Source organism: Ambystoma mexicanum, chromosome 10 (genome assembly GCF_040938575.1).
Source record: "Ambystoma mexicanum isolate Mex_15411 chromosome 10, UKY_AmexF1_1, whole genome shotgun sequence".
Classification (NCBI taxonomy): Eukaryota; Metazoa; Chordata; class Amphibia; order Caudata; family Ambystomatidae; genus Ambystoma; species Ambystoma mexicanum.
The window spans coordinates 529,365,722-529,393,493 of record NC_090932.1 but is presented as its reverse complement, the minus strand read 5'-3'; the positions used below and the strand labels follow the sequence as shown (position 1 = coordinate 529,393,493).

General features: G+C 48.2%; 1 protein-coding gene across 6 annotated transcripts in view; it reads left to right on the top strand.

Moving 5' to 3' along the window:
* Positions 1 to 27,772, top strand: part of PASK (PAS domain containing serine/threonine kinase) — a 2,072,978-nt gene that overhangs the window by 1,381,283 nt on the left and 663,923 nt on the right. For all 6 annotated transcript variants that reach the window (XM_069618098.1, XM_069618099.1, XM_069618096.1 and 3 more), the window contains one exon: positions 20,830 to 20,955. In XM_069618098.1, coding sequence (XP_069474199.1) covers positions 20,830 to 20,955 — 126 coding nt within the window. The remainder of the gene's footprint in view (positions 1 to 20,829; positions 20,956 to 27,772) is intronic.

Here is a 27,772-nt window from a genome sequence, read left to right as displayed (position 1 = left end):
TGAAGTCTTTGGTTGACGATTCGAAAAGGTGGATGCAGAAGATTAAAGACAATGTTTAGAAGATAGGGGCAGCCAACCCAACAGGTAGGTGAAGGATTTAAAACACCTTTAGCACTACCAACCAAGGGCGGCCTGGCAGAACAATGTATCTTGAAATGTAGAAGAGGCTCCTGCTTTTATGCAAAAAGATCCCCATTCATACAGCCTAGCTGTCACTCACACAGTGGAGTGGTCATCTTGGCGGGAGCTCCTCCAGCCTATCAGGGCAGAGTGAGACATGGGTTGCTGAGGCAACCCTGTCCAGGGGTCCTACTCCCCCTCCCACACAATGGATCCACCCCAGACTCAGTGGCGCCGAAAGGAGGGCTTCTGGGTAGAAGCCCGCCAAAAGGACGAACAAAGGATCCCTGACCTGGGTTAGGAGTTTAGAGAAAGACACAAGAAAGAATTTATATCAAAGTTCTGGCATATAAAACCTACCGGAGTAAAGTTAATAATAAAATAAACCAGCGGTATGTTAGAGGCTGTCAGTAAAAGTGGTCGCCTCGAACAATGGGAAAATCCCATAGGGAAATAATCGCGGTCGAATATTTTTAGTAGTAACCACTGCCACCAGACAGAAACTTTTGAGAGAGGGACTGTACGGTACTCTCTCGAAAATGAACACCAGGGGAAAAACTATTAACCCTTCCCAGTACCTCCATAGTAAGATGGGTTGTACTGGTTTAGTTCATAAAAATTGACTAGTAAAGTCAATGGGAACTTTACATGCCCTGGGAAACAGTAGTCAGTCGCAGGGTATGGAGTCTATGTTTGGGGGTCACTATGACACCCCTGTGTCACTGCACGGAGGGTGCTGTGTAACACATGTGTATAAAGATGGTTCCTATGAGGGTGAGATAAACCCCATAGACATTAAACACAAAGAATAGCCTAGAACACACATAGCAAATATGCCTAAGAGTGGGAAAAAGAGTCACACTCTTAGCAGGAGAAAAAAACAAACCCTTCAAATCCTGCAAAGCTGCTGGCGGACTCTATAGGTAAGGGAAATTAGCCATAAAATGAGAATTCTCCCTAACGGTTGCAGTCCTCCGGCAGGATGTCGGATCCTGTTCAGGTGCCGCCCTCGGTCGCCCAGGATCTTCTGTGGTGGGCCGTCGAAGGCAGTCTGATGAAGAGAGCACCATTTTGGCTACCCTGGCCGGAGGTGACGATTGTGACGGACGCATCCCTCATGGGATGGGGAGTTTATGCCAACGAGTTGACAGTCAGCGGTCGTTGGTCTCCGTCGGAGTCCAGACTCCATATCAATCTGTTGGAGCTGAGGGCCGTCAGGCTAGCCCTGAAGGCTTTTCTGCCATCTGTGCGGGAGAAGAATGTCCTGATTATGGCAGATAATACAGTGGCCATGCACTACCTCAACAAAAAGGGGGGGGCAGGGTCACTCCCACTGTGCAGAGAGGCGATGCAGCTCTGGTTCTGGGCAATCCAGCAGGAAATTTCGATCTCTGCAGTTTATCTGGCCGGAGACGAAAACGAGGCGGCGGACGCTCTGAGCAGGCAAAGCACTGTCTCTCGGTGGGAGCTAACTCAGGAAGTTCTTTTGGAGATCTTCACCTTTTGGGGGACCCCACAAGTGGATCTCTTCGCCACCAGTGTCAACCGGAAGTGCGAAAGATTCTGCTCGTGGGAATTTCCTCCAAGAGGAGCCATAGGGGACGCGTTCGTAGTGGAGTGGTCCTTCCCACTGCTGTACGCGTTTCCTCCAGTTCCCGTCATTCCGCTAGTGTTGCGGAGGTTACGGAGGTTCGGTTTCCGAATGATCCTCATTGCTCCGGCATGGGCCAGGAGAGCGTGGTACCTGGACCTTCTCGACATGTCCATCTGCCCTCCACGCCGTCTTCCCTACCGAGACGATCTGCTCTCACGGGAGGGGGGTCGGGTTTTCCATCCAGAGGTCAAGTCTCTCAACCTTCATGCTTGGTATCTGAAAGGTTGAGGTATAAGGATTGGGACACCCCTGAAGACGTGATGGAGGTGTTGCTTTCGGCCAGAAGGCCCGCAACAAAATCCCTGTACCGTTGACGTTGGAGAAAGTTCTGCAACTGGTGCAGGGTACAGAATGTGGATACTTTTCAGTGTTCAATTCCTGTTGTTCTGTCTTTTTTGCTTTCATTAACCCACAAGGGCCTGCAAGTGGGTACCATTAAGGGTTACCTGGCGGCACTGTCCATATGTAAGCGCTCGTCTGAGGAGTGTTCTTATTTTAAGATTCCTTTGATTTCTCAGTTTCTAAAAGGGCTCACTAATGTGTTTCCACCGTCACCTTTCCAGGTGCCGGGATGGGATTTGAACTTAGTTCTAAAGTTCCTAATGGGAGTTCCGTTTGAGCCCTTACATTCTGTCCATTGAGACTGTTGTCCTTTCAGACTGTATTTTTAGTTGCGGTTACTTCAGCTCGCAGAGTGAGTGAGTTGCAGGCACTTTCCACCAAGCCACCTTTCATGGTGTTCCATAAGGACAGGGTTGTACTTCGGGTTCGTCCTTCTTTCTTCCGAAGGTTGTGTCAGAATTTCCGATGTTTTATCCTCCTCCGCATCCTGGTAAGGAAGAGGAGAGGCTCCATAGGTTGGATTCTAGGAGAGCTTTGAGTTTCTATCTCTGACGGATGTCCCGGGTCAGAGTGGACGATCAGCTCTTAGTTGGATACGCTGGAAGGCGTTTAGGTCAAGCTGTTTTAAGCAGACCTTGTCCAGATGGATCATCTTGGCAATCTCTGAATGCTAATGTTTGGCGGGTAAGGACCCTCCAGTGGGCTTACGGGCTCATTCCACTAGGAGCGTGGCTGCCTCCACTGCTCTGCAGAGGGGTGTTCCCATTCGTAATATTTGTGAAGCAGCTACATGGGCCTCTGTCCATACTTTTGTAAAACATTATTCCCTGGATTCCATCCATGGGCAAGATTTAGCCTTTGGTAAGGCCGTCCTCTATTCTGCAATTTGATTGGGCATTCTAAAATTCTAAATTCTTTTTCCCACCTCCAGACGTTGGTACTGTTTTGGGAGTCTGTGATAGATGTGGAATACGACGGAGGACACAATCCCCTCGAAGAACAAGTTACTTCCTTACCTGGTAACGTTCTTTCCATGGGATGTTCCTCCGACGTATTCCACATCACACCCTCCCTGCCTGCCCCTCTACAGAATTTCTTGTGCGATTGCAGCTTACGTTTACGCAAGGCTTTCTGCAGTTATACTGGCAGGAGATTGGTGCCACATGTTCTGGGGAAAAAACTCCAACTGAGGCTACCAGCTCTGTGCGTCATATATATAACATCCGGTGACTTTGACCCTCGACGGAGGCCCTAGAGGACAGCGTATCGACGTGATCGACGCAGGACCCCTACGCCGAAAAAACTTCCAAGGCAGCACTGCTGTGGTGATTACTGTCATAGATGTGGAATACGTCAGAGGAACATCTCATCGAAAGACCATTACGGGTAAGAAAGTAACTTGTTCTTCTCAGGCAACATTCTCAGGATGAAATCAAACATGTGAAAAGTACCTATGCTAAGAGGACCCAATGTCCCCAGTCCAATCCCTATTCTAATCCACACACCGTTGCAGGGCGGCCATAGCTGGGAAAAGCATCCTTCAATCTCAGCTTGTTTTAGTGTCTCTGCATATTTTTTTGTATTTGTTTATTATTTATATCTCGCATCGAACCCTGAGGTAACTGGGCGCTGGAAAAACGTAGGAGTTACATACATGGAAAAAGAGATACAGTGGCATATATGGTGACCAATGGTTACAGGTCAATCGGGTTTCAGGTGACATTCCTTGGCCTTGGGAGATGATCCAAAAGATGAGCCATCATCCAGGATGCTGTGACACAATCATACTGCGACCAAGACTGTTCAGATTGCCCGTGCATCCTATACCCTGCCACGTTCCATCTCTTTAACCCTTTAAGTGCCATGGGTATTTCTCCCCAGTGCCAGAGCCTTTTTTGGTGATTTTGGTATGTGGCCATTCAATGGCTTGTAACTTTTTTGTTACAGGAGATATCTCGGCCAAATTTGGCTCCTTTTTTTCCCACATGTAGGCGGTCGTAACGCCACCCAGGAATCCCAGGTTGCTGTAGGGGGGGGAGAGAAAATAAGGAAAAAGTGCAAAAATGTTGGGTTTTTTCAATAAATGCCAATAAAATGATGTACAAAGAAGCCTGTGGTTTTTTCCTTGTAAGAGCTAGAAACAAATGGTTTGCTGTGCTGAGTTCCCCAATGTGTTGGCTTTCAGGAACAGGTTGAGTGGAAATGGAAAAAAATTATTTTGATGGGGTTATCAACCGTTTTGTGAGAGGTAGGCGATTTTTGCCATTTTTGCCAATTGGACATGCATGGACGGAATGGAAGAAAAGGGCAGGAAAGCCAAATTGGAGGACAGAAAGGCATATATTTCTGAAAAGTAGAAAAAATTCCAAGTTTAGGAAGTGGTGATTTGTATAGGTCAGGCAAAAACTAGGTAGGGGAAACTGCTATCGAATGGGGGAAAAGCGGGAAAATGACTGAAAAAAAAGGTATGTGTTGGACATGGTTGGCTTGGTACGGCAATGGCTTCTATGAATTCTGAGAAAAGCAATGCTCGGCTACATTCCCCCGACTCTTGCAGTTAGGAGAGCATACCATTTTTGTAGTGTTTGTACAAAACAAGCAATACTACAAGCCAAACACTGAGCCATGGTACACAGGAGTTTTACGCTCACGGCCTGACCAGATGCACTTAGCATGTGTAAATTGGGAAAACCAATGTGGTGAGGAACGGCAGCCATACATTTTTTGAAAGAGCACAGGCAGACCTTTTCAAGGGTAGGTGATTTGTGCAGGTTACAAAAGTGTATGGTGGCTAAAGCAGCGACTAAATGTAGGTCACATTTGGGAAAAGAAAGGGTTGTGAGACAAAGGGCTCCAGCAAATGGGTCAAAACGTTATGAAAACCACACAAACAGAACACATGGCCTACCGTCCCGCGTTCCCACAGGTGTCCCGATGAAAACGGTACCCCACATGTGTGGGTGCACCTACCTGGCCGCCAAGGGGAAAGCCTAAAACACAAGTAACCCCAAGTCTGTTTTCACACCGGAAATGTCACACTCTCACATCATACAGATATGGGCCTCGGGTGTCCAAGCCACCGAGGAAAACAGGGAACCCCATGCATTTTTGAAAAGAGGACACCCGTGGGAATCCGCAGAGGTGTGATTTGCGCCCATCGCCCCAGATTTTTTTACCCAGACAGCCCTGCAAAGTCGGAAATGTGGGGAAAAAAACGCTTTTTCCGCACATTTTGCTCGCCGCACCCATCCAAACACGCCCCCCCACAACACATGGCCTATCGTCCCGCGTTCCCACAGGTGTCCCGATGAAAATGGTACCTCACATGTGTGGGTGCACCTACCTGGCCGCCAAGGGGAAAGCCTAAAACACAAGTAACCCCAAGTCTGTTGTCCGAGGGAAATCTCAGACATTCTGCCGACCGGCGCAACTTACAGATATGGGCCTCGGGTGTCCAAGCCACCGAGGAAAACAGGGAACCCCATGCATTTTTGAAAAGAGGACACCCGTGGGAATCCGCAGAGGTGTGATTTGCGCCCATCGCCCCAGATTTTTTTACCCAGACAGCCCTGCAAAGTCGGAAATGTGGGGAAAAAAACGCTTTTTCCGCACATTTCGCTCGCCGCACCCATCGAAACACGCCCCCCACAACACATGGCCTACCGTCCCGCGTTCCCACAGGTGTCCCGATGAAAATGGTACCTCACATGTGTGGGTGCACCTACCTGGCCGCCAAGGGGAAAGCCTAAAACACAAGTAACCCCAAGTCTGTTGTCCGAGGGAAATCTCAGACATTCTGCCGACCGGCGCAACTTACAGATATGGGCCTCGGGTGTCCAAGCCACCGAGGAAAACAGGGAACCCCATGCATTTTCGAAAAGAGGACACCCGTGGGAATCCGCAGAGGTGTGATTTGCGCCCATCGCCCCAGATTTTTTTACCCAGACAGCCCTGCAAAGTCGGAAATGTGGGGAAAAAAACGCTTTTTCCGCACATTTCGCTCGCCGCACCCATCGAAACACGCCCCCCACAACACATGGCCTACCGTCCCGCGTTCCCACAGGTGTCCCGATGAAAACGGTACCTCACATGTGTGGGTGCACCTACCTAGCCGCCAAGGGGAAAGCCTAAAACACAAGTAACCCCAAGTCTGTTGTCAGAGGGAAATCTCAGACATTCTGCCGACTGGCGCAACTTACAGATATGGGCCTCGGGTGTCCAAGCCACCGAGGAAAACAGGGAACCCCATGCATTTTCGAAAAGAGGACACCCGTGGGAATCCGCAGAGGTGTGATTTGCGCCCATCGCCCCAGATTTTTTTACCCAGACAGCCCTGCAAAGTCGGAAATGTGGGGAAAAAAACGCTTTTTCCGCACATTTCGCTCGCCGCACCCAACCAAACACGCCCCCCACAACACATGGCCTACCGTCCCGCGTTCCCACAGGTGTCCCGATGAAAACGGTACCTCACATGTGTGGGTGCACCTACCTGGCCGCCAAGGGGAAAGCCTAAAACTCAAGTAACCCCAAGTCTATTGTCAGAGGGAAATCTCAGACATTCTGCCGACCGGCGCAACTTACAGATATGGGCCTCGGGTGTCCAAGCCACCGAGGAAAACAGGGAACCCCATGCATTTTCGAAAAGAGGACACCCGTGGGAATCATCAGAGGTGTGATTTGCGCCCATCGCCCCAGATTTTTTTACCCAGACAGCCCTGCAAAGTCGGAAATGTGGGGAAAAAAATGCTTTTTCCGCACATTTCGCTCGCCGCACCCATCCAAACACACCCCCCACAACACATGGCCTACCGTCCCGCGTTCCCACAGGTGTCCCGATGAAAACGGTACCTCACATGTGTGGGTGCACCTACCTGGCCGCCAAGGGGAAAGCCTAAAACACAAGTAACCCCAAGTCTGTTGTCCGAGGGAAATCTCAGACATTCTGCCGACCGGTGCAACTTACAGATATGGGCCTCGGGTGTCCAAGCCACTGAGGAAAACAGGGAACCCCATGCATTTTCGAAAAGAGGACACCCGTGGGAATCCGCAGAGGTGTGATTTGCGCCCATCGCCCCAGATTTTTTTACCCAGACAGCCCTGCAAAGTCGGAAATGTGGGGAAAAAACGTTTTTTCCGCACATTTCGCTCGCCGCACCCATCCAAACACGCCCCTCACAACACATGGCCTACTGTCCCGCGTTCCCACAGGTGTCCCGATGAAAACGGTACCTCACATGTGTGGGTGCACCTACCTGGCCGCCAAGGGGAAAGCCTAAAACACAAGTAACCCCAAGTCTGTTGTCAGAGGGAAATCTCAGACATTCTGCCGACCGGCGCAACTTACAGATATGGGCCTCGGGTGTCCAAGCCACCGAGGAAAACAGGGAACCCCATGCATTTTCGAAAAGAGGACACCCGTGGGAATCCGCAGAGGTGTGATTTGCGCCCATCGCCCCAGATTTTTTTACCCAGACAGCCCTGCAAAGTCGGAAATGTGGGGAAAAAAACGCTCTTTCCGCACATTTCGCTTGCCGCACTCTTCCAAACACGCCCCCCACAACACATGGCCTACCGTCCCGCGTTCCCACAGGTGTCCTGATGAAAACGGTACCTCACATGTGTGGGTGCACCTACCTGGCCGCCAAGGGGAAAGCCTAAAACACAAGTAACCCCAAGTCTGTTGTCAGAGGGAAATCTCAGACATTCTGCCGGCCGGCGCAACTTACAGATATGGGCCTCGGGTGTCCAAGCCACCGAGGAAAACAGGGAACCCCATGCATTTTCGAAAAGAGGACACCCGTGGGAATCCGCAGAGGTGTGATTTGCGCCCATCGCCCCAGATTTTTTTACCCAGACAGCCCTGCAAAGTCGGAAATGTGGGGAAAAAAACGCTCTTTCCGCACATTTCGCTTGCCGCACTCTTCCAAACACGCCCCCCACAACACATGGCCTACCGTCCCGCGTTCCCACAGGTGTCCTGATGAAAACGGTACCTCACATGTGTGGGTGCACCTACCTGGCCGCCAAGGGGAAAGCCTAAAACACAAGTAACCCCAAGTCTGTTGTCAGAGGGAAATCTCAGACATCATGCCGACCGGCGCAACTCACAGATATGGGCCTCGGGTGTCCAAGCCACCGAGGAAAACAGGGAACCCCATGCATTTTCGAAAAGAGGACACCCGTGGGAATCCGCAGAGGTGTGATTTGCGCCCATCGCTCCAGATTTATTTACCCAGACAGCCCTGCAATGTCGGAAATGTGGGGAAAAAAACGCTTTTTCCGCACATTTCGCTCGCCCCACCCATCGAAACACGCCCCCCACAACACATGGCCTACCGTCCCGCGTTCCCACAGGTGTCCCGATGAAAACGGTACCTCACATGTGTGGGTGCACCTACCTGGCCGCCAAGGGGAAAGCCTAAAACACAAGTAACCCCAAGTCTGTTGTCAGAGGGAAATCTCAGACATTCTGCCGGCCGGCGCAACTTACAGATATGGGCCTCGGGTGTCCAAGCCACCGAGGAAAACAGGGAACCCCATGCATTTTCAAAAAGAGGACACCCGTGGGAATCCGCAGAGGTGTGATTTGCGCCCATCGCCCCAGATTTTTTTACCCAGACAGCCCTGCAAAGTCGGAAATGTGGGGAAAAAAACGCTTTTTCCGCACATTTCGCTCGCCGCACCCATCCAGACACGCCCCCCACAACACATGGCCTACTGTCCCGCATTCCCACAGGTGTCCCGATGAAAACGGTACCTCACATGTGTGGGTGCACCTACCTGGCCGCCAAGGGGAAAGCCTAAAACACAAGTAACCCCAAGTCTGTTGTCAGAGGGAAATCTCAGACATTCTGCCGGCCGGCGCAAATTACAGATATGGGCCTCGGGTGTCCAAGCCACAGAGGAAAACAGGGAACCCCATGCATTTTTGAAAAGAGGACACCCGTGGGAATCCGCAGAGGTGTGATTTGCGCCCATCGCCCCAGATTTTTTTACCCAGACAGCCCTGCAAAGTCGGAAATGTGGGGGAAAAAACGCTTTTTCCGTACATTTCGCTCGCCGCACCCATCGAAACACGCCCCCCACAACACATGGCCTACCGTGCCGCGTTCCCACGGGTGTCCCGATGAAAACGGTACCTCACATGTGTGGGTGCACCTACCTAGCCGCCAAGGGGAAAGCCTAAAACACAAGTAACCCCAAGTCTGTTGTCAGAGGGAAATCTCAGACATTCTGCCGACCGGCGCAACTTACAGATATGGGCCTTGGGTGTCCAAGCCACCGAGGAAAACAGGGAACCCCATGCATTTTCGAAAAGAGGACACCCGTGGGAATCCGTAGAGGTGTGATTTGCACCCATCGCCCCAGATTTTTTTACCCAGACAGCCCTGCAAAGTCGGAAATGTGGGGAAAATAATGCTTTTCCGCACATTTCGCTCGCCGCACCCATGCAAACACACCCCCCACAACACATGGCCTACCGTCCCGCGTTCCCACAGGTGTCTCGATGAAAACGGTACCTCACATGTGTGGGTGCACCTACCTGGCCGCCAAGGGGAAAGCCTAAAACACAAGTAACCCCAAGTCTGTTGTCAGAGGGAAATCTCAGACATTCTGCCGACCGACGCAACTTACAGATATGGGCTTCGGGTGTGCAAGCCACCGAGGAAAACAGGGAACCCCATGCATTTTCGAAAAGAGGACACCCGTGGGAATCCGCAGAGGTGTGATTTGCGCCCATCGCCCCAGATTTTTTTACCCAGACAGCCCTGCAAAGTCGGAAATGTGGGGAAAAAACGCTCTTTCCGCACATTTCGCTCGCCGCACCCATCCAAACACGCCCCCCACAACACATGGCCTACCGTCCCGCGTTCCCACAGGTGTCCCGATGAAAACGGTACCTCACATGTGTGGGTGCACCTACCTGGCCGCCAAGGGGAAAGCCTAAATCACAAGTAACCCCAAGTCTGTTGTCAGAAGGAAATCTCAGACATTCTGCCGGCCGGCGCAACTTACAGATATGGGCCTCGGGTGTCCAAGCCACCGAGGAAAACAGGGAACTCCATGCATTTTCGAAAAGAGGACACCCGTGGGAATCCGCAGAGGTGTGATTTGCGCCCATCGCCCCAGATTTTTTTACCCAGACAGCCCTGCAAAGTCGGAAATGTGGGGAAAAAAACGCTCTTTCCGCACATTTCGCTCGCCGCACCCATCCAAACACGCCCCCCACAACACATGGCCTACCGTCCCGCGTTCCCACAGGTGTCCCGATGAAAACGGTACCTCACATGTGTGGGTGCACCTACCTGGCCGCCAAGGGGAAAGCCTAAATCACAAGTAACCCCAAGTCTGTTGTCAGAGGGAAATCTCAGACATTCTGCCGGCCGGCGCAACTTACAGATATGGGCCTCGGGTGTCCAAGCCACCGAGGAAAACAGGGAACTCCATGCATTTTCGAAAAGAGGACACCCGTGGGAATCCGCAGAGGTGTGATTTGCGCCCATCGCCCCAGATTTTTTTACCCAGACAGCCCTGCAAAGTCGGAAATGTGGGGAAAAAAATGCTTTTTCCGCACATTTCGCTCGCCCCACCCATCGAAACACGCCCCCCACAACACATGGCCTACTGTCCCGCGTTCCCACAGGTGTCCCGATGAAAACGGTACCTCACATGTGTGGGTGCACCTACCTGGCCGCCAAGGGGAAAGCCTAAAACACAAGTAACCCCAAGTCTGTTGTCAGAGGGAAATCTCAGACATTCTGCCGACCGACGCAACTTACAGATATGGGCCTCGGGTGTGCAAGCCACCGAGGAAAACAGGGAACTCCATGCATTTTCGAAAAGAGGACACCCGTGGGAATCCGCAGAGGTGTGATTTGCGCCCATCGCCCCAGATTTTTTTACCCAGACAGCCCTGCAAAGTCGGAAATGTGGGGAAAAAAATGCTTTTTCCGCACATTTCGCTCGCCCCACCCATCGAAACACGCCCCCCACAACACATGGCCTACTGTCCGGCGTTCCCACAGGTGTCCCGATGAAAACGGTACCTCACATGTGTGGGTGCACCTACCTGGCCGCCAAGGGGAAAGCCTAAAACACAAGTAACCCCAAGTCTGTTGTCAGAGGGAAATCTCAGACATTCGGCCGGCCGGCGCAACTTACAGATATGGGCCTCGGGTGTCCAAGCCACTGAGGAAAACAGGGAACCCCATGCATTTTCAAAAAGAGGACACCCGTGGGAATCCGCAGAGGTGTGATTTGCGCCCATCGCCCCAGATTTTTTTACCCAGACAGCCCTGCAAAGTCGGAAATGTGGGGAAAAAAACGCTTTTTCCGCACATTTCGCTCGCCGCACCCATCCAAACACGCCCCCCACAACACATGGCCTACTGTCCCGCGTTCCCACAGGTGTCCCGATGAAAACGGTACCTCACATGTGTGGGTGCACCTACCTGGCCGCCAAGGGGAAAGCCTAAAACACAAGTAACCCCAAGTCTGTTGTCAGAGGGAAATCTCAGACATTCTGCCGACCGGCGCAACTTACAGATATGGGCCTCGGGTGTCCAAGCCACAGAGGAAAACCGGGAACCCCATGCATTTTCGAAAAGAGGGCACACGTGGGAATCCGCAGAGGTGTGATTTGCGCCCATCGCCCCAGATTTTTTTACCCAGACACCCCCGCAAAGTCCGAAATGAGACACACCTCATGCAGGCCTCCCTGGGCCTCCTCCAAACGGCTGCGTGAGGTACACCCCACCTCCATTTGGGGTGAGGGGGGAGAGGGCCACCCCAAAAGGTGGGGCAGGACCCCCAATAGATGGGGGAGTAGGGTTTGGGCACCCTGGGGGCAGATAGCCACACTAATGTGGCCATCTGCACCAAGCCAAGTTGGGTAAACAAAAAACAAAATGCAAAATCACAGGCTGCTTTTTAGGGGGGCTGAGGGCCACCCTAAATTGGCAGCGCATGATGTACCGCAACGGGGGGTGACCCTCAACCCCCCCCACCCCAAATGGAGGGCCCCACCTCATGCAACCCTCCCTGGGGGCAGATAGGGGGGGCCCCACCTCATGTATCCCTCCCTGGGGTCAGATGCCCCTTCCTAGGAGCAGATATCTGCCCCCAGGGAGGGTTGCAAGGGGTGCCCCTTTCTACTTCGGTTGGGGGGACACCCCCCCCTCTCATTCAGTAAAAAAATCCATGGTGGCTAGTGGCCCCCACCCCCATTTCCCATCATTTTTTTTTTTTTTGTTTTTTTTTTTTACATTCCCTTGGGGCAGATGGTCAGCCATCTGCCCCAGGGTTCACATGCACGTGCCCCCATGCTTTGGGGTCGGGAGGGGCGAGAGGGCTGCTTACTTGAAGCAGCCCCCTTCCCCCCCCACCTCACAAAGAGATCCATGGTGGTCTAGTGGGTTGCTGGTCACGGATCGAGCGCTCTGCGCCGATCCGTGACCAGCAATGCCTCATATGTGGTGTCCTTGGAAAGGGGAGAAAGTCCCCTTTCCAGGGACACCGCTTTTTGCTCAATCCCTGGTGGCCTAGTGGGCCCCAGGACCCCAAACCCCCTCCCACCTCCCCCCATCCCTCAGATTATTATCACGTTTAGTTTTATACATTTCCCTGGGGGCAGATGGTCAGCCATCTGCCCCCAGGGTTCATTTTCATGTGTCCCCATGCTTTGGGGGCCGGGGGGGGAGAGGGCTGCTTACCTGAAGCAGCCCCCCTCCCCCCCAACTCACAAACAGATCCATGGTGGTTCAGTGGGTTGCTGGGCACGGATCAGCGCTCTGCGCTGATCCGTGACCAGCAATGCGGCATATGAGTGGTGTCCCTGGAAAGGGGAGAAAGTCCCCTTTCCAGGGACACCACTTTTAGGTCAATCCCTGGTGGCCCAGTGGGCCCCAGGGCCCAAAACCCCCACCCACCACCCTCCTTCCCTCGACATTTTTTTTTTTTTCCCCACCCCTGGGGGCAGTCATCTGCCCCCAGGGGTCCCTGGCGCTGTGGCCCCATGCTTTGGGGCCACGGGGGAAGGGGGCCGCTTACCTAGTAAGCAGCCCCCCCTCCCCCACGCGTCACAAAAGGATCTTCATTTGATCCGTGACGTTGCAGCCCGCGGATCGAGGCGCGCTGCGCCTGATCCGCGGGCAGCAAAGCCACACAATGGGTACCGTTGGAAAGGGGAAGATCTCCCCTTTCCAACGATACCCGCCTCGATCTCCGGCTTGAAATACAGCCGGAGATCGAGGCGGAACAAGAAGGGGACTCACCTTCTCTCTCCAACGCAGCAGCCGAAAATGGCTGCTGCGCTGGAATTACTTTCCGTTTCACGCCGACGTGCGTTACGCACGTCGGCGTGAAACTGAAGGAAATCCAACCCCCGGGCAGTGAGGGGGGACCTCCCCCTCACATAGCCCGGGGGTTGGATTACAGTTTTGAGCGATCCCTGCTTTGCAGGGATCGCTCTAAACAAGGTGCCAAAAAGGACGAGCTATCTCGTCCTTGGCACTGCGTGTGCACTTCCAAGGGCGAGATACCTCGTCCTTGGCACTTAAAGGGTTAAGGAACTGCTGGGAGGAACTGCAAGCCAACAGAGACATGATGTACCAAAACACAATGACACGCATCTTTACCGAAAGATCAATCGCATCAACAATATCCATCAACCACAGTAATGTCTGATCCTTATCAAAGCCTGGATGGTCATACATGTACCTTAAGATCAACCCTGAAAAGACATTTAGTTTTCCTAAAAAGACGCATGAAGCATGCACACGTCAATAATTGCTGGCTGATGTGAAGCTTATCAGATTAATGCCTCACCTCTCATCCATTGCAAAACACTCTGCTTTGCTGTTGACTGCAACCTCTCATTCAAAACGTGCACCGCCAAGAAGACCCAAGCTACCTGGTAACAGCTTACACTTCTCTGCAATGTCAAGTCTTTCATCCCTACCCAGAGTTTCAAAAAAGTTGTCCAAGCCCTGATCATCTGCTGTGTGGACGGTGGCAACACTTTACAGCAGGACTGCCAAATGGTACTTGGTCCAATTTCGAAACCATTTCATGTTCAAGACAAACCGCTTCCTCTACAAAGCAGTCGCAACAAAAACACGACCGGCCCTGGCCATGAAATTCCATATCTCTGAGCTAGTGCACCGCCAGAAGCCACATCACGCCAGGCTTGAAACAAGCAACTGCAAGTGTTTTAGAAAGCGGAAACTGGTCTTTTCATGCTGTTCACCTTGTCTCTGCAACAAGTTACCAACGTGGTTAACACTGATCCTCTGCATCCTACACTTCAGGATGGACCTGAAGACCCAACTTTTCAAAGAACATCTTGGTAATTGCTGATTGCTCCAATTTACCATAATTATCCCCCTCTGAAGCCCCCAAACCCGTCTCTCTCTATCCATCCTAGATCCTCTGTTACCCCTACTTGTAACCCTTTGGGTGTGACCTCTACTTATGGTTCCCTGTTGCTTTCCTGCTAGGTTTGAGCTTTATATATACATACATGTATATGGGCCACACTTGGGTAGGAGTCCCCCTGCCCTCAACCTGGTTCCTTTTCAGGCTGCAGTAATCATAACCGCCACAGCCAAGGAATGTTCCCCTGATCTGGGCTACAGGCTCTTCTTAGATTCTTTAGGGTACAAAAACATCTTCAGCTCTGTTGGCTTACAATTACCACTAGGGGTCAGAGTTAGATCCCCCAGTAGGCTATTCTTTTCCTGTTCAGCATCCTCTGGCTCCTGCCAGCTTCTGTTTCAAAGTCTCGGGCAGACTTCTTACTCCTAATTTCGTCTGCTAGTCTTCACTCTTTCATGGTGTTGTTCATTTGGCTTAGCCACCTCCTATTTGTTAGCTCTCTTGCTGTGTGACTTATTTGAATGGGCTTCCACTTGCTCTCTCCCTCTGCTTCTCCTCTCATTGGAGTGCCGCATGTCTCTCCAAAGTGGTTAACCATCTCCCCAGGTGTGTGCGCGCCTTTTCCTCTTGTGTAATCAGGTGTTGCCTCACTTACTAATTAAATAGGACTCACTCTTCTGCTTCCATGGCCCGAGGTCCCAAATATAATATCTGCCTTTTGGGGTCACTCTCGCCCATTATGTCAGCCAGGTCCTCCCATGTTATGGCTGGCAGTGCCTTTAGCAATTTCCCTCTCTCATTGTGCACGTATAGCCTGTTTGTTTTCCTCCCTTCGCTGACACCAACTCTGCTTCAGGCACTGATCAATCCACTCCATGACTTGCAGAGGCCCAACCTCCAACATATACATATACGTTATTCAGTGAAAACTTATCCTAAGGCTGACTTTCATGGGGTTCTTCCCCTTATACTTCTGCCCTATAACATTCATAGTACAGGGCAATTTATCTCCTGTCCCGGTGAAATAAGTTTCCTTATGGGCAATATTAGGAAACTTGCTTCATGATGGGACTGTAAGGTGCATGGTGGGGCTCCTAATGAGAGCCTGGGGGATCCCTAGATACCACCAGATGTGAAGCCTGATTCATGAAATGATTTGCGTGAAAAATGCAGATCTATGCGCCTTTCTGCCCGAAAATCCCTGTTTGAAGTATGGGGATTTTCGGGCAGAAAGGCGCGAAAATCTGCGTTTTTCACGCAAATAATTCCATGAATCAGGCTATGAGTCTTTAGTCACCTTAACAGTTGGTAACTTCGAAGACCCTCTAGGTAATTTCCCCATTGAGAAGATATTTTCCAATTTTAATGGCGACAAGGCATCCCTTTCTATAGTCCACCAAATTGGCTTTCTTTAAAATCAAACCTCTATAATACTTTTCCAAATTTGGATATCCAAACCCCCCTTCCTTAGTGTCCCTTTGCAAAATGTATTTTGGAATCTTAGGAGCCTTCTTCTCGCCCCAAGAAAATCCTGGAAAACCCAATACATTTCTTTAAGCATTTTTTTAGAAAAACGAAGAGGAATCGATTGCATAACAGATAAGATCTTGGGTAGAAGTGACATTTTAATCATATTAATCTTTGCCCAAATGCCTAAATCCAATCTTGACCATTTTCTAATATCTCTCCTAAGGGTATCTAATAACTCAGTTACATTAAACAGAACCATTTTTCGCACATCTTTGATCAGAAAAATCCCCAAATATTTCACATACACCTCCGACCACCTACAGTTCCCCCCTGCAAAATCCCCTCTTCTAACTGCCGTCGATAGGGGGAACACCTCCGTTTTTTCCCAATTAATTTTATAACCTGAAAACTTTTTCAAGTACCTCCTTAAGAACCATACTGCCCTTCTCAGGATCTGAGAGCACCACCACCATGTCATCCGCGTATGAAAGTCCCTTCACTTCCTTTGTCCCAAAAGTTCAGGCCACATAATCTCTGTTCATATCGTATCCAGGCTACCAAGGGCTCCAGAGCGATATTAAATAAAAAAGGTGATAAAGCACATCCCTGTCTCGTACCTCTGCTAAGACTAAAAGCTACAGACATTTCACTATTGACCCAAATGAGTGCTGTTGCAGAACATTGAAGACAACAAACCATCCCTCAATCTATTTCCAAATCCCATTTTTCCCATAGTAAAGTCTAGAAATTCCCACTTCACTCTGTCAAATGCCTTTTCAGCGTCTATGAAGATCAAGGCAGCATTGACACGTTCATTACTCTAAAAGCTTCTTAAATGATTACTTAGCCTCCTTGTTGGTACATCAAAAATGTTTCTTCATGAGGAGTTGGATGTTCAGAATATCGGTGTTATGGCACCTTACTTGGAATATGAAGATTCCAGGATATTAGCCTTGGTGTATTCAAATTTTAGGCTCACTGCCTTTTCCTAGCTGCCAAGTTTCCCAGTTCCATGCAGCATCTTTGAGCCAGTCCTGTTATTTTCTGCACTGCGTGCTGGGACTTGTAGGCCCACCCTTGCAATGGGCAAAACAAAACTACAAGTAACAGCATGCAATTGGAAGCAAAAATCAGGTCTGGCACGAGGTGTCACGCCTGAAACTGGGAAACTTGGCAAGGAGGGTTGGTGGCACTTGCGCCCATGTCAGCTGCTGTGCACCCGGGGAAAGCTTAGCCCCTGGTAAAAGTCTGGTGCCCCTCTTGGGCCCCCAAGAGCAAGGCCAGAATCTCCAGCCAGACTGGGAGTGTTGGAGTTTTTCTCTCTGGATGGGACTGGGTCCACAGACTGGGTGCGCAGGGACCTTGTCCCTGGCTGGGTGGGTGGTGAGTGCCCTGGCTCAGCTCTTGCGGAGTGTGGACCAAGAAGGCCCCAACCGGCCTCGGGGAGCCCTGGCCAGGACCCGGAACCGCCCATACTGCCTTCCCATACGTGTGGGTGTCCAACAGCTGTGCTTGGTGGCACTCTCATTCCGCTCTGGGGCTGGTCGATGAAGGCGTTGTGCTCTGGAATGCCTAACCAGGGGGGCACAAACTGCCTTGCGGAACACTGGTAGCCCTCCCCTGGGACTCCCGCCAGACCATAGGTCCCTCCTGGTCCTCTGCTGCCAGCCTCGCTCTGCGCTCAGGCCCGTTGGGCACCACTTGCACTGGTGCCCTCTGGCCACCTTTGAGCATGGGAGAGCGGGTTACTGGGGCACCAGTTGGGGTGCAGAGGAAGCATCTGCCGTCGGCGCCACATAGCCATTGAATCTTAAGCCTCCACAAAGTGTGGCTTTATGGAGCACGGCCGGAGACAAATTCAAAAAGGCCAGGTACGACTCGGGCCATCTGCTCCGACAACACCGGTCATATTGCCACAACACAACTACATGTTTCAGCATGCAATTGGAAGCAAAAACCAGGACAAGCTCTGGGTGTCACGCAAGGAACTAGGAAACTTGGCAGTGAGGCCTTTTTCTGCCTTAAATCTGTAAGTTGTACTTGAAAAGTATGTTTCTTCCTGAAGTTCTTTCACCTTATCTTAGATTCTGGGTTAATGTTCCAACATTTGGGAAATAGCGTTCTGGACCCATATAAATGTATAAATGCTTGTGTAGGTTTGACTGACATTCTCAGGAGACCTTTATACATTTTTGTGTCCCTATGTAAGGCTTGTTGGGCAACTGAGTGTGAAGTGGTAGAAAACCTTATCGCTCGAAGTAGGTATAACCCATAGCTTTGAAATGTCGTAGTGGCTAGAAGTGCATGGTGTATATTCGTTAGCATCTTAGATTTAAGAAGTCCAGAACCGTTTATTTTTCGAATGGAAAAGTCTTTTGAATTATGTACTGATAATTGTGTTTGTAGCTGAACAATAAATTAATAATTTACAAATTGAATATGTATTATAGATGATGTATGAAATGAATATGCATCTATTTTGTTGTATATGAAATGATAATTGTGAGGAAGATGTTTCTATTAATTTGGGTCTGTTACTGTGTTTATCATCCAGAATTTATAGAATGTAGTTATCATGGTTAATTTATAAAATGACAGAAGTATTTTGTTTCTTTAAACCATAAAATAATTATTTCTTGAAGGAAGGGGGTTTACGAGAATGAACAAGGTCTTCTCGCCCTGAAACCACATGGTTGCTATCTTTGGGAATCTGTAAATGTTAGGTAAATTATGGATCATCAGTTGGAGATTCTCCGTTGCAAAAATTGCATGCACAGCAATCCCTTGCCTGTTGACAAACAAGTAGAGTAACACACTAGGGATACAAGGCCCTTTAGGGTAAGGGCAGAGTACTAACACTAGCAACCATAACCTATTGAGGAATTTCCTAAGAATCGCACCAGGAATCTCTAACCTATTGGGTAACTTGAACAACTGTTTAATATACTATATTGCCAAACTGATAGGTGAATCGCATGGCATCAAGCCATCCTGCAGAGCAGCACACAGGGATTACCAAACTGTAGGATGAATTCTAGAGCAGGGCACTGTGCATAGTATTTCCACCTCGTAAAGAAGCAAATGGTGGTATCCCCCGTCTTATTGGCAAATTATCAACCAACACACAGGAGATAGTTTTGGTAAACCACAGAGCAGTGCGCACATGTAATCCTCAGATCTTGGTGTAAATGCAGATTATCATGTGCAGGGAATATGGAGGCGTAATTTCAGAGAAGTATAAAGATTATTTTTGGTAAATCGCAGCATTGCACATAGATACAGCAGATATCGGCGCATACATTTAACTGCGCATAGATCACATAGCCGCAAACAACTGATCTTCCTGATTTGGGGAGCACCAGACACACGCCCAATTAATTGCGATATGATACAATTTTGGTAATTTGAAGCACATGCTTTGAAATACAAGGATTTTAATAAGCCTCAGAATAGTATGTGCAGGAAAACATAAGGCGCTTGGGATAAAAAGGTGTTGGCTCCTAGGCAGCCCTACTGATTAGGGGTGTATCAGCCACTTTTACTCATTCAAAAATGGGCAACTACTCCCAAAAGATAAGAGTAAAAATATTCCCCACAAAAAATAGGGAACGGACTCAAAGTAGTCTGTTGCCCTCCTTTCAGTCACACACCTCCATAGATTCGTTTGGACCAGTAGTACACTTAGTGCCACAGGCAGAAGCTCTATTATTACTGCTTGATCTGTGCATAAGTAACTAGGTGCAAAGAAATATATATTTCAAAACATTCCTGTTTTACAGTTAAAGCATTGTTTTAATTGTTTATAAACATTCTCTCTTTAAAATGCAGCAATAGAACATGCCCTTCCCTCCTAGGTGAACCCTTCTCCCACTTTCCTGCTGGTTATTTGAAACTGGGCAAGGGGGGGGGGTTCACCTCTCTTTTCCCCACCCATCATCCACTTCCCTGCTCAACACACACCAAGTCCACACACATCTGTACAATCAAACACTCGCACAGACAAACTCTCACGCAGACACACACTTGACAGCCCCTGCGCGCACTCATGTGCGACAGGGGCTGACAGTTCGATTTAGAATTACCGCTCTGTGCGGTCACAGAGCAGTCATTCTAAATCAATCTTTTCTAGTTTTCGGTCAAGTGAAAACTGCTTTCACTCAGTACCTAAAAATAATTTTACTGCCAACTTTAAAAAACAGGGAGAAAAATACTCACTCCAAAAGCTTATCAGAAATTCCTTTTGTCACTTGATAAGAAAAAAGAAATAAGAAACCCAAGTGGAGAATCCCAAGCAGAGAATCATGGAATCATTGGATAAATTACAGACCAACATAAAAATACAAAGTTTAATATTGAGTGGCACATGCTGGAAATCCAAAGGCATTGGGGTAGATCTAAACATGTGCAGAAATTCCTCAGGGCTTGTGTAACTCGGAGTACCACATGAATAATCACATGCATTGAGAAAGATTCAGAACAGCACATAATTGCAAAACTCAGGAAAAAGAGTGAAATTGCTGACGTGCCCATCTTAAGATCCCTTTACGTAAATCACAGATCAGTATATTCAGTGATTAAGTCAGAGGCTTTGGGATAGATCATAGACTAGCACATGTCCAAGTCCCCGGAGCTGAATAAATTGCAGAACAGCACAGGTAAGCAATCCTGGAGTCTTAGGCTAGATCCCAGAGCTCAACATATAAGGTGTAGCTTCTTTTATAATTAAAATTAGAGTAAGACACACTGTACTACTGCCTAGGTTGAATTGTTCGTTTCTGTAAATCTTTCACCATTGTTTTTTACTCTTTGAAAACACTACCTGCTGTGCTTTGCTTGGATTAACTTGGAATTTGTTCACTCACTTACAGGCAGTGGTGAAGTTTATCCTGAAGGAAAAGATTCTTGAAGATTGTTGGCTGCAGGACCCCGATCTGGGAAGAGTGACTCATGAAACTTCCATCCTATCCCGGCTGCAGCATCCTAACATTGTGAAGGTACATGGGATGAGATAAGGCAGGCAATGCCATTGTCTACCATGCAACTGATCTTGGAATGAATCTGTTTATTTTGATAATGTCCTCAGCTCCTCTGCCCTTCTGCTTCTAGTAATCCGCACTGCCTTGTTCCAAATATGGGCTTCTTAATTTGAACAGGAATGCCCTGCAATACGACTGTGTACATTTAGTTGCATCAGTAAAAGGTTTGCCATGTTTGGCTTCTATGGGGAACCCATTAGAAATATTTTTTTCTAAGTGCTGTATCCTCCTGTAGTAATTAACGGTTGGAATACCGACCCCTTATTCCACTAGCATAATGTCACATCAAGGGAATACAGCATTTCCTCTGCCCCCCAGATCTCATGAGACTTGATTGAAAGAGGAGATTGCGTGTTACTGTCGTGACTTGCTGCGTAGTGAAGAATAAAGGGGCCTCTGTCCACAAATCACCCACAGGAAGAGAGTAAAGGAACTCCCTGTGCGAGCTTTGAGGCCACAGGTGGTTTGATGATTCACTGGATCTGATGACACCGAGGATCCCAGAGGCTGTTAAAAGGAAGTTAGGGTTAGCACAGGCAAACACAGTACTTTGATATGAAAGAGTGTGCAAAAACTTTCTTACCTAAATCTAGCGGTATGGAGCTAGGGTGCCCAGGGTCAGATGCGAGGGAGCGTCAAAGATCCGGACAGCCGTGCCCTAGATGGTAGGTACCGGCTGGTGCCTGTAGCCCTTCTGTAGCCGAAGGGAACTTGAAACTGATCACGAAGTCTATGGTCGGAAGATCAAAACCCAGAAAGGGATAATCCAAAATCAATCCGTTGAGCGTATCAAAAGAGTACCAAAATCCGTACAAAGTTCCGAGTGACAGTATCCGTGGAGCAAGAAAGCAAATCCGTGGTTCCTAAGCCTGAGTCCAAAATCCGATGAAGCAAACAACGTAAATCCTGAAAGCGCCAAACAGAGTTGTGAAACGGTGAGCAACTCGAACTTCCCGGCTTTTACGTGCGTCGGCTCCCAGTCACGTGAACGGAAACTTGACCACGTGATCGGGAAACCACCGCGAAACCAGGAAGTAACCGTGATCGGGTTCTCAAGCCCGAACGCAGCCTCCACGGGAGTTGCCAATGAAAACGAGACAACAAACTGGGCCGGCCTCTGCGCATGGCCCGAAACCGCCGGTCATGACGACTCCCTCGCACCGTAGGTGAGGTGATGACTTGGGAGGCGGACTGTGACCCGGGGATTCTAGTAGTGTGTGTCGGGGTGTCAATCAATATGGTGCGTGGTTGTGTACCTGACTTGTTGTGCATGACAGTTACGTGACCTGTACTGCATTCTATAGTTGGCTTGTCCCATTGACCAACTGCTGATGTGTGATGAGCTGTAGACCTGGTAATGTTATAAGTTTGTGACTTTTGCTCTGCCACAGAGTAGCTTTGTGCACTGCAGTTTGCCTGACTTGCTGATTGACAGCGCTAGCTGCAGATCAGACATCCTGCACGGTTATCAGAAAGAATGCTCCAATGATAGTAAGGGGTAAGTGGAAGCAGAGCAAGATATTGAGGATTTGCAGGGGCAAAGTACACTGCTTCAGAAACTCAATTATCCGGTACCAATGGGAACCTAATGTTGGAAAATCAAATGTATCAATTATCCCGTGATGACCGTGCACCTGAAAACTTTACAAAATAAACAGTTACCGAAGTTCCCTGGCCCATGGCTCTGTTAACCTACCATCCAGAATCTTGGTTGTCCACCTTGATATCTTTATCCAGTGTTGAGCAGAACCTTAATATTTCTGACAATATGCTGTGCTGAGTAAAAGTGATTGTTCCGGTCAGCAGGATGCCAAGTATCAACGCTTTTTCTCCAGTTTGTTGGAGGTCTGAGGACACACAGAAGGTGTTCATGGGCGGTAGGAGGCCAGGTATTTTTTTGCACATCGTTTTTGTGCTTCCCTCATGCTAAACCTATACACCCACTGCATTGCTGTTCCGTGGGGTTAGCATAGTGGGTGGAAAAGGGATACAGGTAGTAGGGGTGGGGGACATATACACATAAAATTGTTGAATGGCAGCTTGCAAAAATAGGAAGCCTTTTACTCCAGGTGGTTTGAGTGAGATAGGCAACAAAAGCTTTTCTTTGACTGCCTATTAGATAGCACGCTGAGCCCATCAGTGAAATATATCCCCATTGCTCAGTTTCCAATTTACAACTATATGTATTACTATTAATCTAGAGAACATGACCATCTCAAACTGTTCTAACCAAGTTAGGATTAGGTCTCTCATGCATAAGCTTCTGATTATAACATTTGCAAATAGGTTCTTTTCATAAAGGGTTCCCAGGCACCGGAAGTGTACTGCAAGTGTAGACTGTTAGACTGTTAGACTGTTAGACTGTTAGACGGTGCGGCGAGTGGCTTGTGGAAATGGCTTATTGAAACCTGAAGTAAGTCAAGTATCAATAGCAAGTAATTCTATGCTTAGAGCTTATTTGGCGCCACTGGCTCTGGATACATTGTGAATTTTTGATACTTGTTGATTTAGTGTGTCCAGTTATGGTGGGGAGTTTGCGCAGTGGCAAGCATGTTTCAACTACGACAGCTGATTCAGTTTTAGATGGCTCACTGCCATTACAAAATCATGATTCAAGCACTGAGGTAAAAAATGCAATGGGTGGTGATTTGGTAATTTCCGAGCGTGAAATGGATGGGAATACAGTCCCCTATAGTCTTCAATCACTCTTTGTGGAACCTAATGATGATGTGGGAACAAGCATAGCTATACATGGGCAAACACAGGGGGCAGTCTCATATTTATGTTGACTCATCCCAAATGACTCCCTTTAAAGGAAAAGTTATCACAAAGCAAAAACATCTGCTAGCTGCGCAAAAGATTCATGTAAATGAAATTTTGGATGTTTCAATTATGGCCCCGGCATTAGTGAACGAATGGGAAAAACTGTCGTATTTCACTGGGACCTAGTTCATCAGCTGTAATTCTTCCCTCTCAAATGGAAAGTATATGTCTCCAGAATTTTGATGATGAAACGTATGTGGCACCCATGCTAGAGAATGATATAACACCAATTCCCTCGCACCAAAATCCCTCTAGCAGTTCTACCACGAATTTGCCTTTTGGGGGGGGGGGCATATGGCACGGATTCTGATGTAGATCTGCATGCTAATACTAACGCAGTAGAAGAGCAAAATCAATATCTTAGCAAAGATCTGAAGAATAAGAAGAGATATTCAGATACAGATGTAGATTATGTCACACATCCTATGGAAGGTGGGGAAGAAACGGTCTCATTTCCAGTGATCACCTCAATATTAAACTTATTAGAGAAAAGGACATGATCTTACCCATGTATATTTAAAGTCCATTAAGGACCACATTGCAGACTTGTCTGCAAAAACATCTAAAATAGAGGGATTTATGCTTGCTTTTGTCTCATGCCAGTCGGAAAGATTTAATGCATTAGACTCCCATCAGTTAGAGAGATTGAATTACATTGACTCCAGACACTCGGAGTGGATGAATCACTTTGACTCCTATTAATTAAAAATTGCACAAGTTAACAAAAGAGGGCTGGTTGATTAATATACACAAACTGAGGAAGTGTCACATGCTAAAGTATTAAGTGTACGAAAAAAACAGAGAATAGAGTAGATGTGTCAAATCTACCTTTGCTAAATGTGATTCAGTCAAATGCAAACAAAATTGATGAGGTGCTGTGGATTTTAGCGACACAACCGCGTTCACGTACAAAAAGTATCGAAAGTGAAAAGTGTGCAGCAGAGTTCTGTATATCTATGCCTGAAAGTTTGGAAGAGAATTCTCACAGCCCTTCCCCGCTTGTAAAATTGATTGAAAGTGACAAATCTAGAGTTGCCGAGCAGGTGTATGAGAATGTGTCTATGGGTTTTACTGTGGCTTTAGGCAACCCTGCTCTCCCAGCGAACTCACTGGTACATGAAAACGTTGATAAGGACACAGTGTTCTATTCTCGTAAAATGAAAACGTGCGCAAGCAAAGGCGCTAAAAAAAGTTAGTCAAAAAAAGAAAAGAAATAATAACCAAAATATACATGACACTTCTATAAACAAACAAAAAATGACAATGAATCTTGTGCAACTAAAAACAAAGTGTTGAAGTCGAATGGTCCTCAAGCTGACTCAGGCAATGAGGTAATTATAGATCTGACACAATTAAATGAGGAGTCGAAGACATTGCTCAGCCTAGCTCTCCCCTTGGAACCAAAACTAAAGTTTCCTAGTGAGAGGGCTACGCTGAACCATGGAGTTGGTCAGAGCATGCTGGGCTTAGATGTGACAAATTGTCAGAAGCAAGGGAGATTACCTTCATATTATCCAGCAGTGAAAATCAAAACTAGTAGAAATGAGGGCTCAATAGATGGGATAACTATGTCTGATAAAGTAGAAAGACCTACAAGTCCACTGAACGTGAGGACTAAAGACCAAAGTGAAAAACCACAAGAGATTAATCGTGCTCTGGGAAGTGGTCTGAGTCCTGGTTTCAGGGGGTGGCATGAGGATGCTGACATAGACTATTTAAAAACAAAGCACAAATCACGAAAGAATATAGACGATGTGGCATCACAAGATGAGATTGGAAGTATGTTGAAAAATACTGACACAAACTCCTTGTTGGAGGATAGGCACTACAATATTCACATTCCAAATTCACGAAGAAATTCTGACAGACATTAATGGAATATCTTTCTCAAGGGACTCTCGATATATTCTGGGATGGAAAAGCGACCCAAAAATCAATGGACAGCAAAGATTAAATAGATAATTTCTATTTAATGTCCTGAAAGGCAGTCCCCAATTGAGAACTCTAGTCTCGGATGACATAGAATGGATCAGACTAGCAAACCACACCTAGGTTCGCCTTCAAGAGAGCGAAGAATATCAAGGAACATTTGGTCCATTCTTCATTCACTCAGGAAATACCCCGCACAGGACTATGGAATCTGCGGAAAATAACCAGACACTACCTGTGTGGTTCGTGCTCAGTGTGCAAATTCACTAAGAAAACTCAAACATTCACCATTGGGGACAAAGAATGGTCTTTGAAAAACCAGTCTAACTGCAAAAGCAGTCAAGTTATATATTGCATTGAGTGCCCCTGCGGCCTCCGTTACATGGGTCAAACAATGCGCAAAGTGGGCACACGCATTTCAGAGCACCGATCCCGGATCCGATGCAAAAACACCACGGCACCTCTAGTAACGCACTTTCTGGAGAATCACCATACACCAGATGATATCTTCTGGTAGGTTTTGGAAAGATGCCAAACAGGTCAAAACATACAGAATAGACTCCTCAATTTGGAAAGAAGGTGGGTCTACAGACTGAACTCCTTGGAAAATGGACTCAATGAACAGACTCCCTCCTGATTCAATTGATGTGGATCAGTTTGGTAGGGGTATGTACCTTTAGTCACACTACAAGACACCTATGTGGCTACATCCGAATGCACCTGAGTTCATGCCTATGCACCTATGCCACCACCATGTGACCATCAGGATAACAACCGGTTACTGCATCACAGCTTTTGCGCATCTGCGGGCAACCGAGGGGACGGTACATGCGATTTTGGAGTCCTTGCACCGAGTACATTACAGCTTCAACAACGGCTGTTTTTTGCATCTCGCCTTTGGTCGACTCCACGCCTCCTGGCGTCCACATAGACACGCCCTTACCCAGCCCCCCTCCCACACACTTCCCATTGGCTCAGGAGAGCCTACCAACTCAGTGTATACATTACAGGCCCACACACGTTGCGTGGTTTCCATGGCCATGGCTACAACCACTTTGCACTCGGAACTGGCGTCTTGCTAGCGGGCACCCCTAACACGCAGTACCACATATCTATGGCACATTCAGACTCCTGCATATGACAAGGAGCTATGCCTTCCCTGTGACCCAGGTTCTCCTGTTCTGGCGGCCCACTCCCACACGTTTGGTCACTTCGTTTGCACTCACGTGTGAGAATTCTCATAAGTAATACCAATAGATGTCCGCACGTGGGTCCTGACTGTACAGAGGTGAGTTGGTTTCTCACATGCTGGACGACACACAGCTCTCCATCGGACCACCTCATCCCTTGTCTTTCCCCTGCCTTTCTGTCCCTCTACACTCGTGGGGTTGCTGGCTGGTCGCTGTGGTACTGTGGGATTTTCACTTTCTTTTGGGGGGGGGTTGCATGGCAGCAGGGAACCAGATACCATGATTTTGCTTCCCCAGGGATTTCCTTATTTTAAATAATTTGGATCATGCCCGGTACTGGAACTTATAACTTGGTTTGGAGTGCGCACACTAGTGCTATTAAGCCTATTATGGCTCCTTCAACTAATTAGGTCACTGCATATTTTTTACGTACAGACCTTGCCCCCCCTTTTGTGATACCATTTCCTTCTCTACTTTGCTGTACCCCGTGCAGCATGTCTTTACTGATTTTTTTCTATCTTCCCCTTGAATCATAGGGTCTTGTCACCTATTGCCCTGACGAAGGCGGATCACTTCCTTCTAATTTGATTGAAAGATTTTACAACTGCCGAAACGCACTCTGTGAAGAGGGGTACCCTCGGTTTTTGGACCTAGGACTACTGGAAGCTTACGATTCCAAGAAAAAATCTTTGTTTTTCTTCCAAGTTCCCCCCTTTCTGCGTTGGCAGACCCAAACCTCAGATTTGAATAATCAAAGTTAAGTTTTTTGTGATAGATTGTTTAAAAGAATAGGTCTCTGATTGAAGCAGATCCTAAATCTCAGTGTTTCTTGA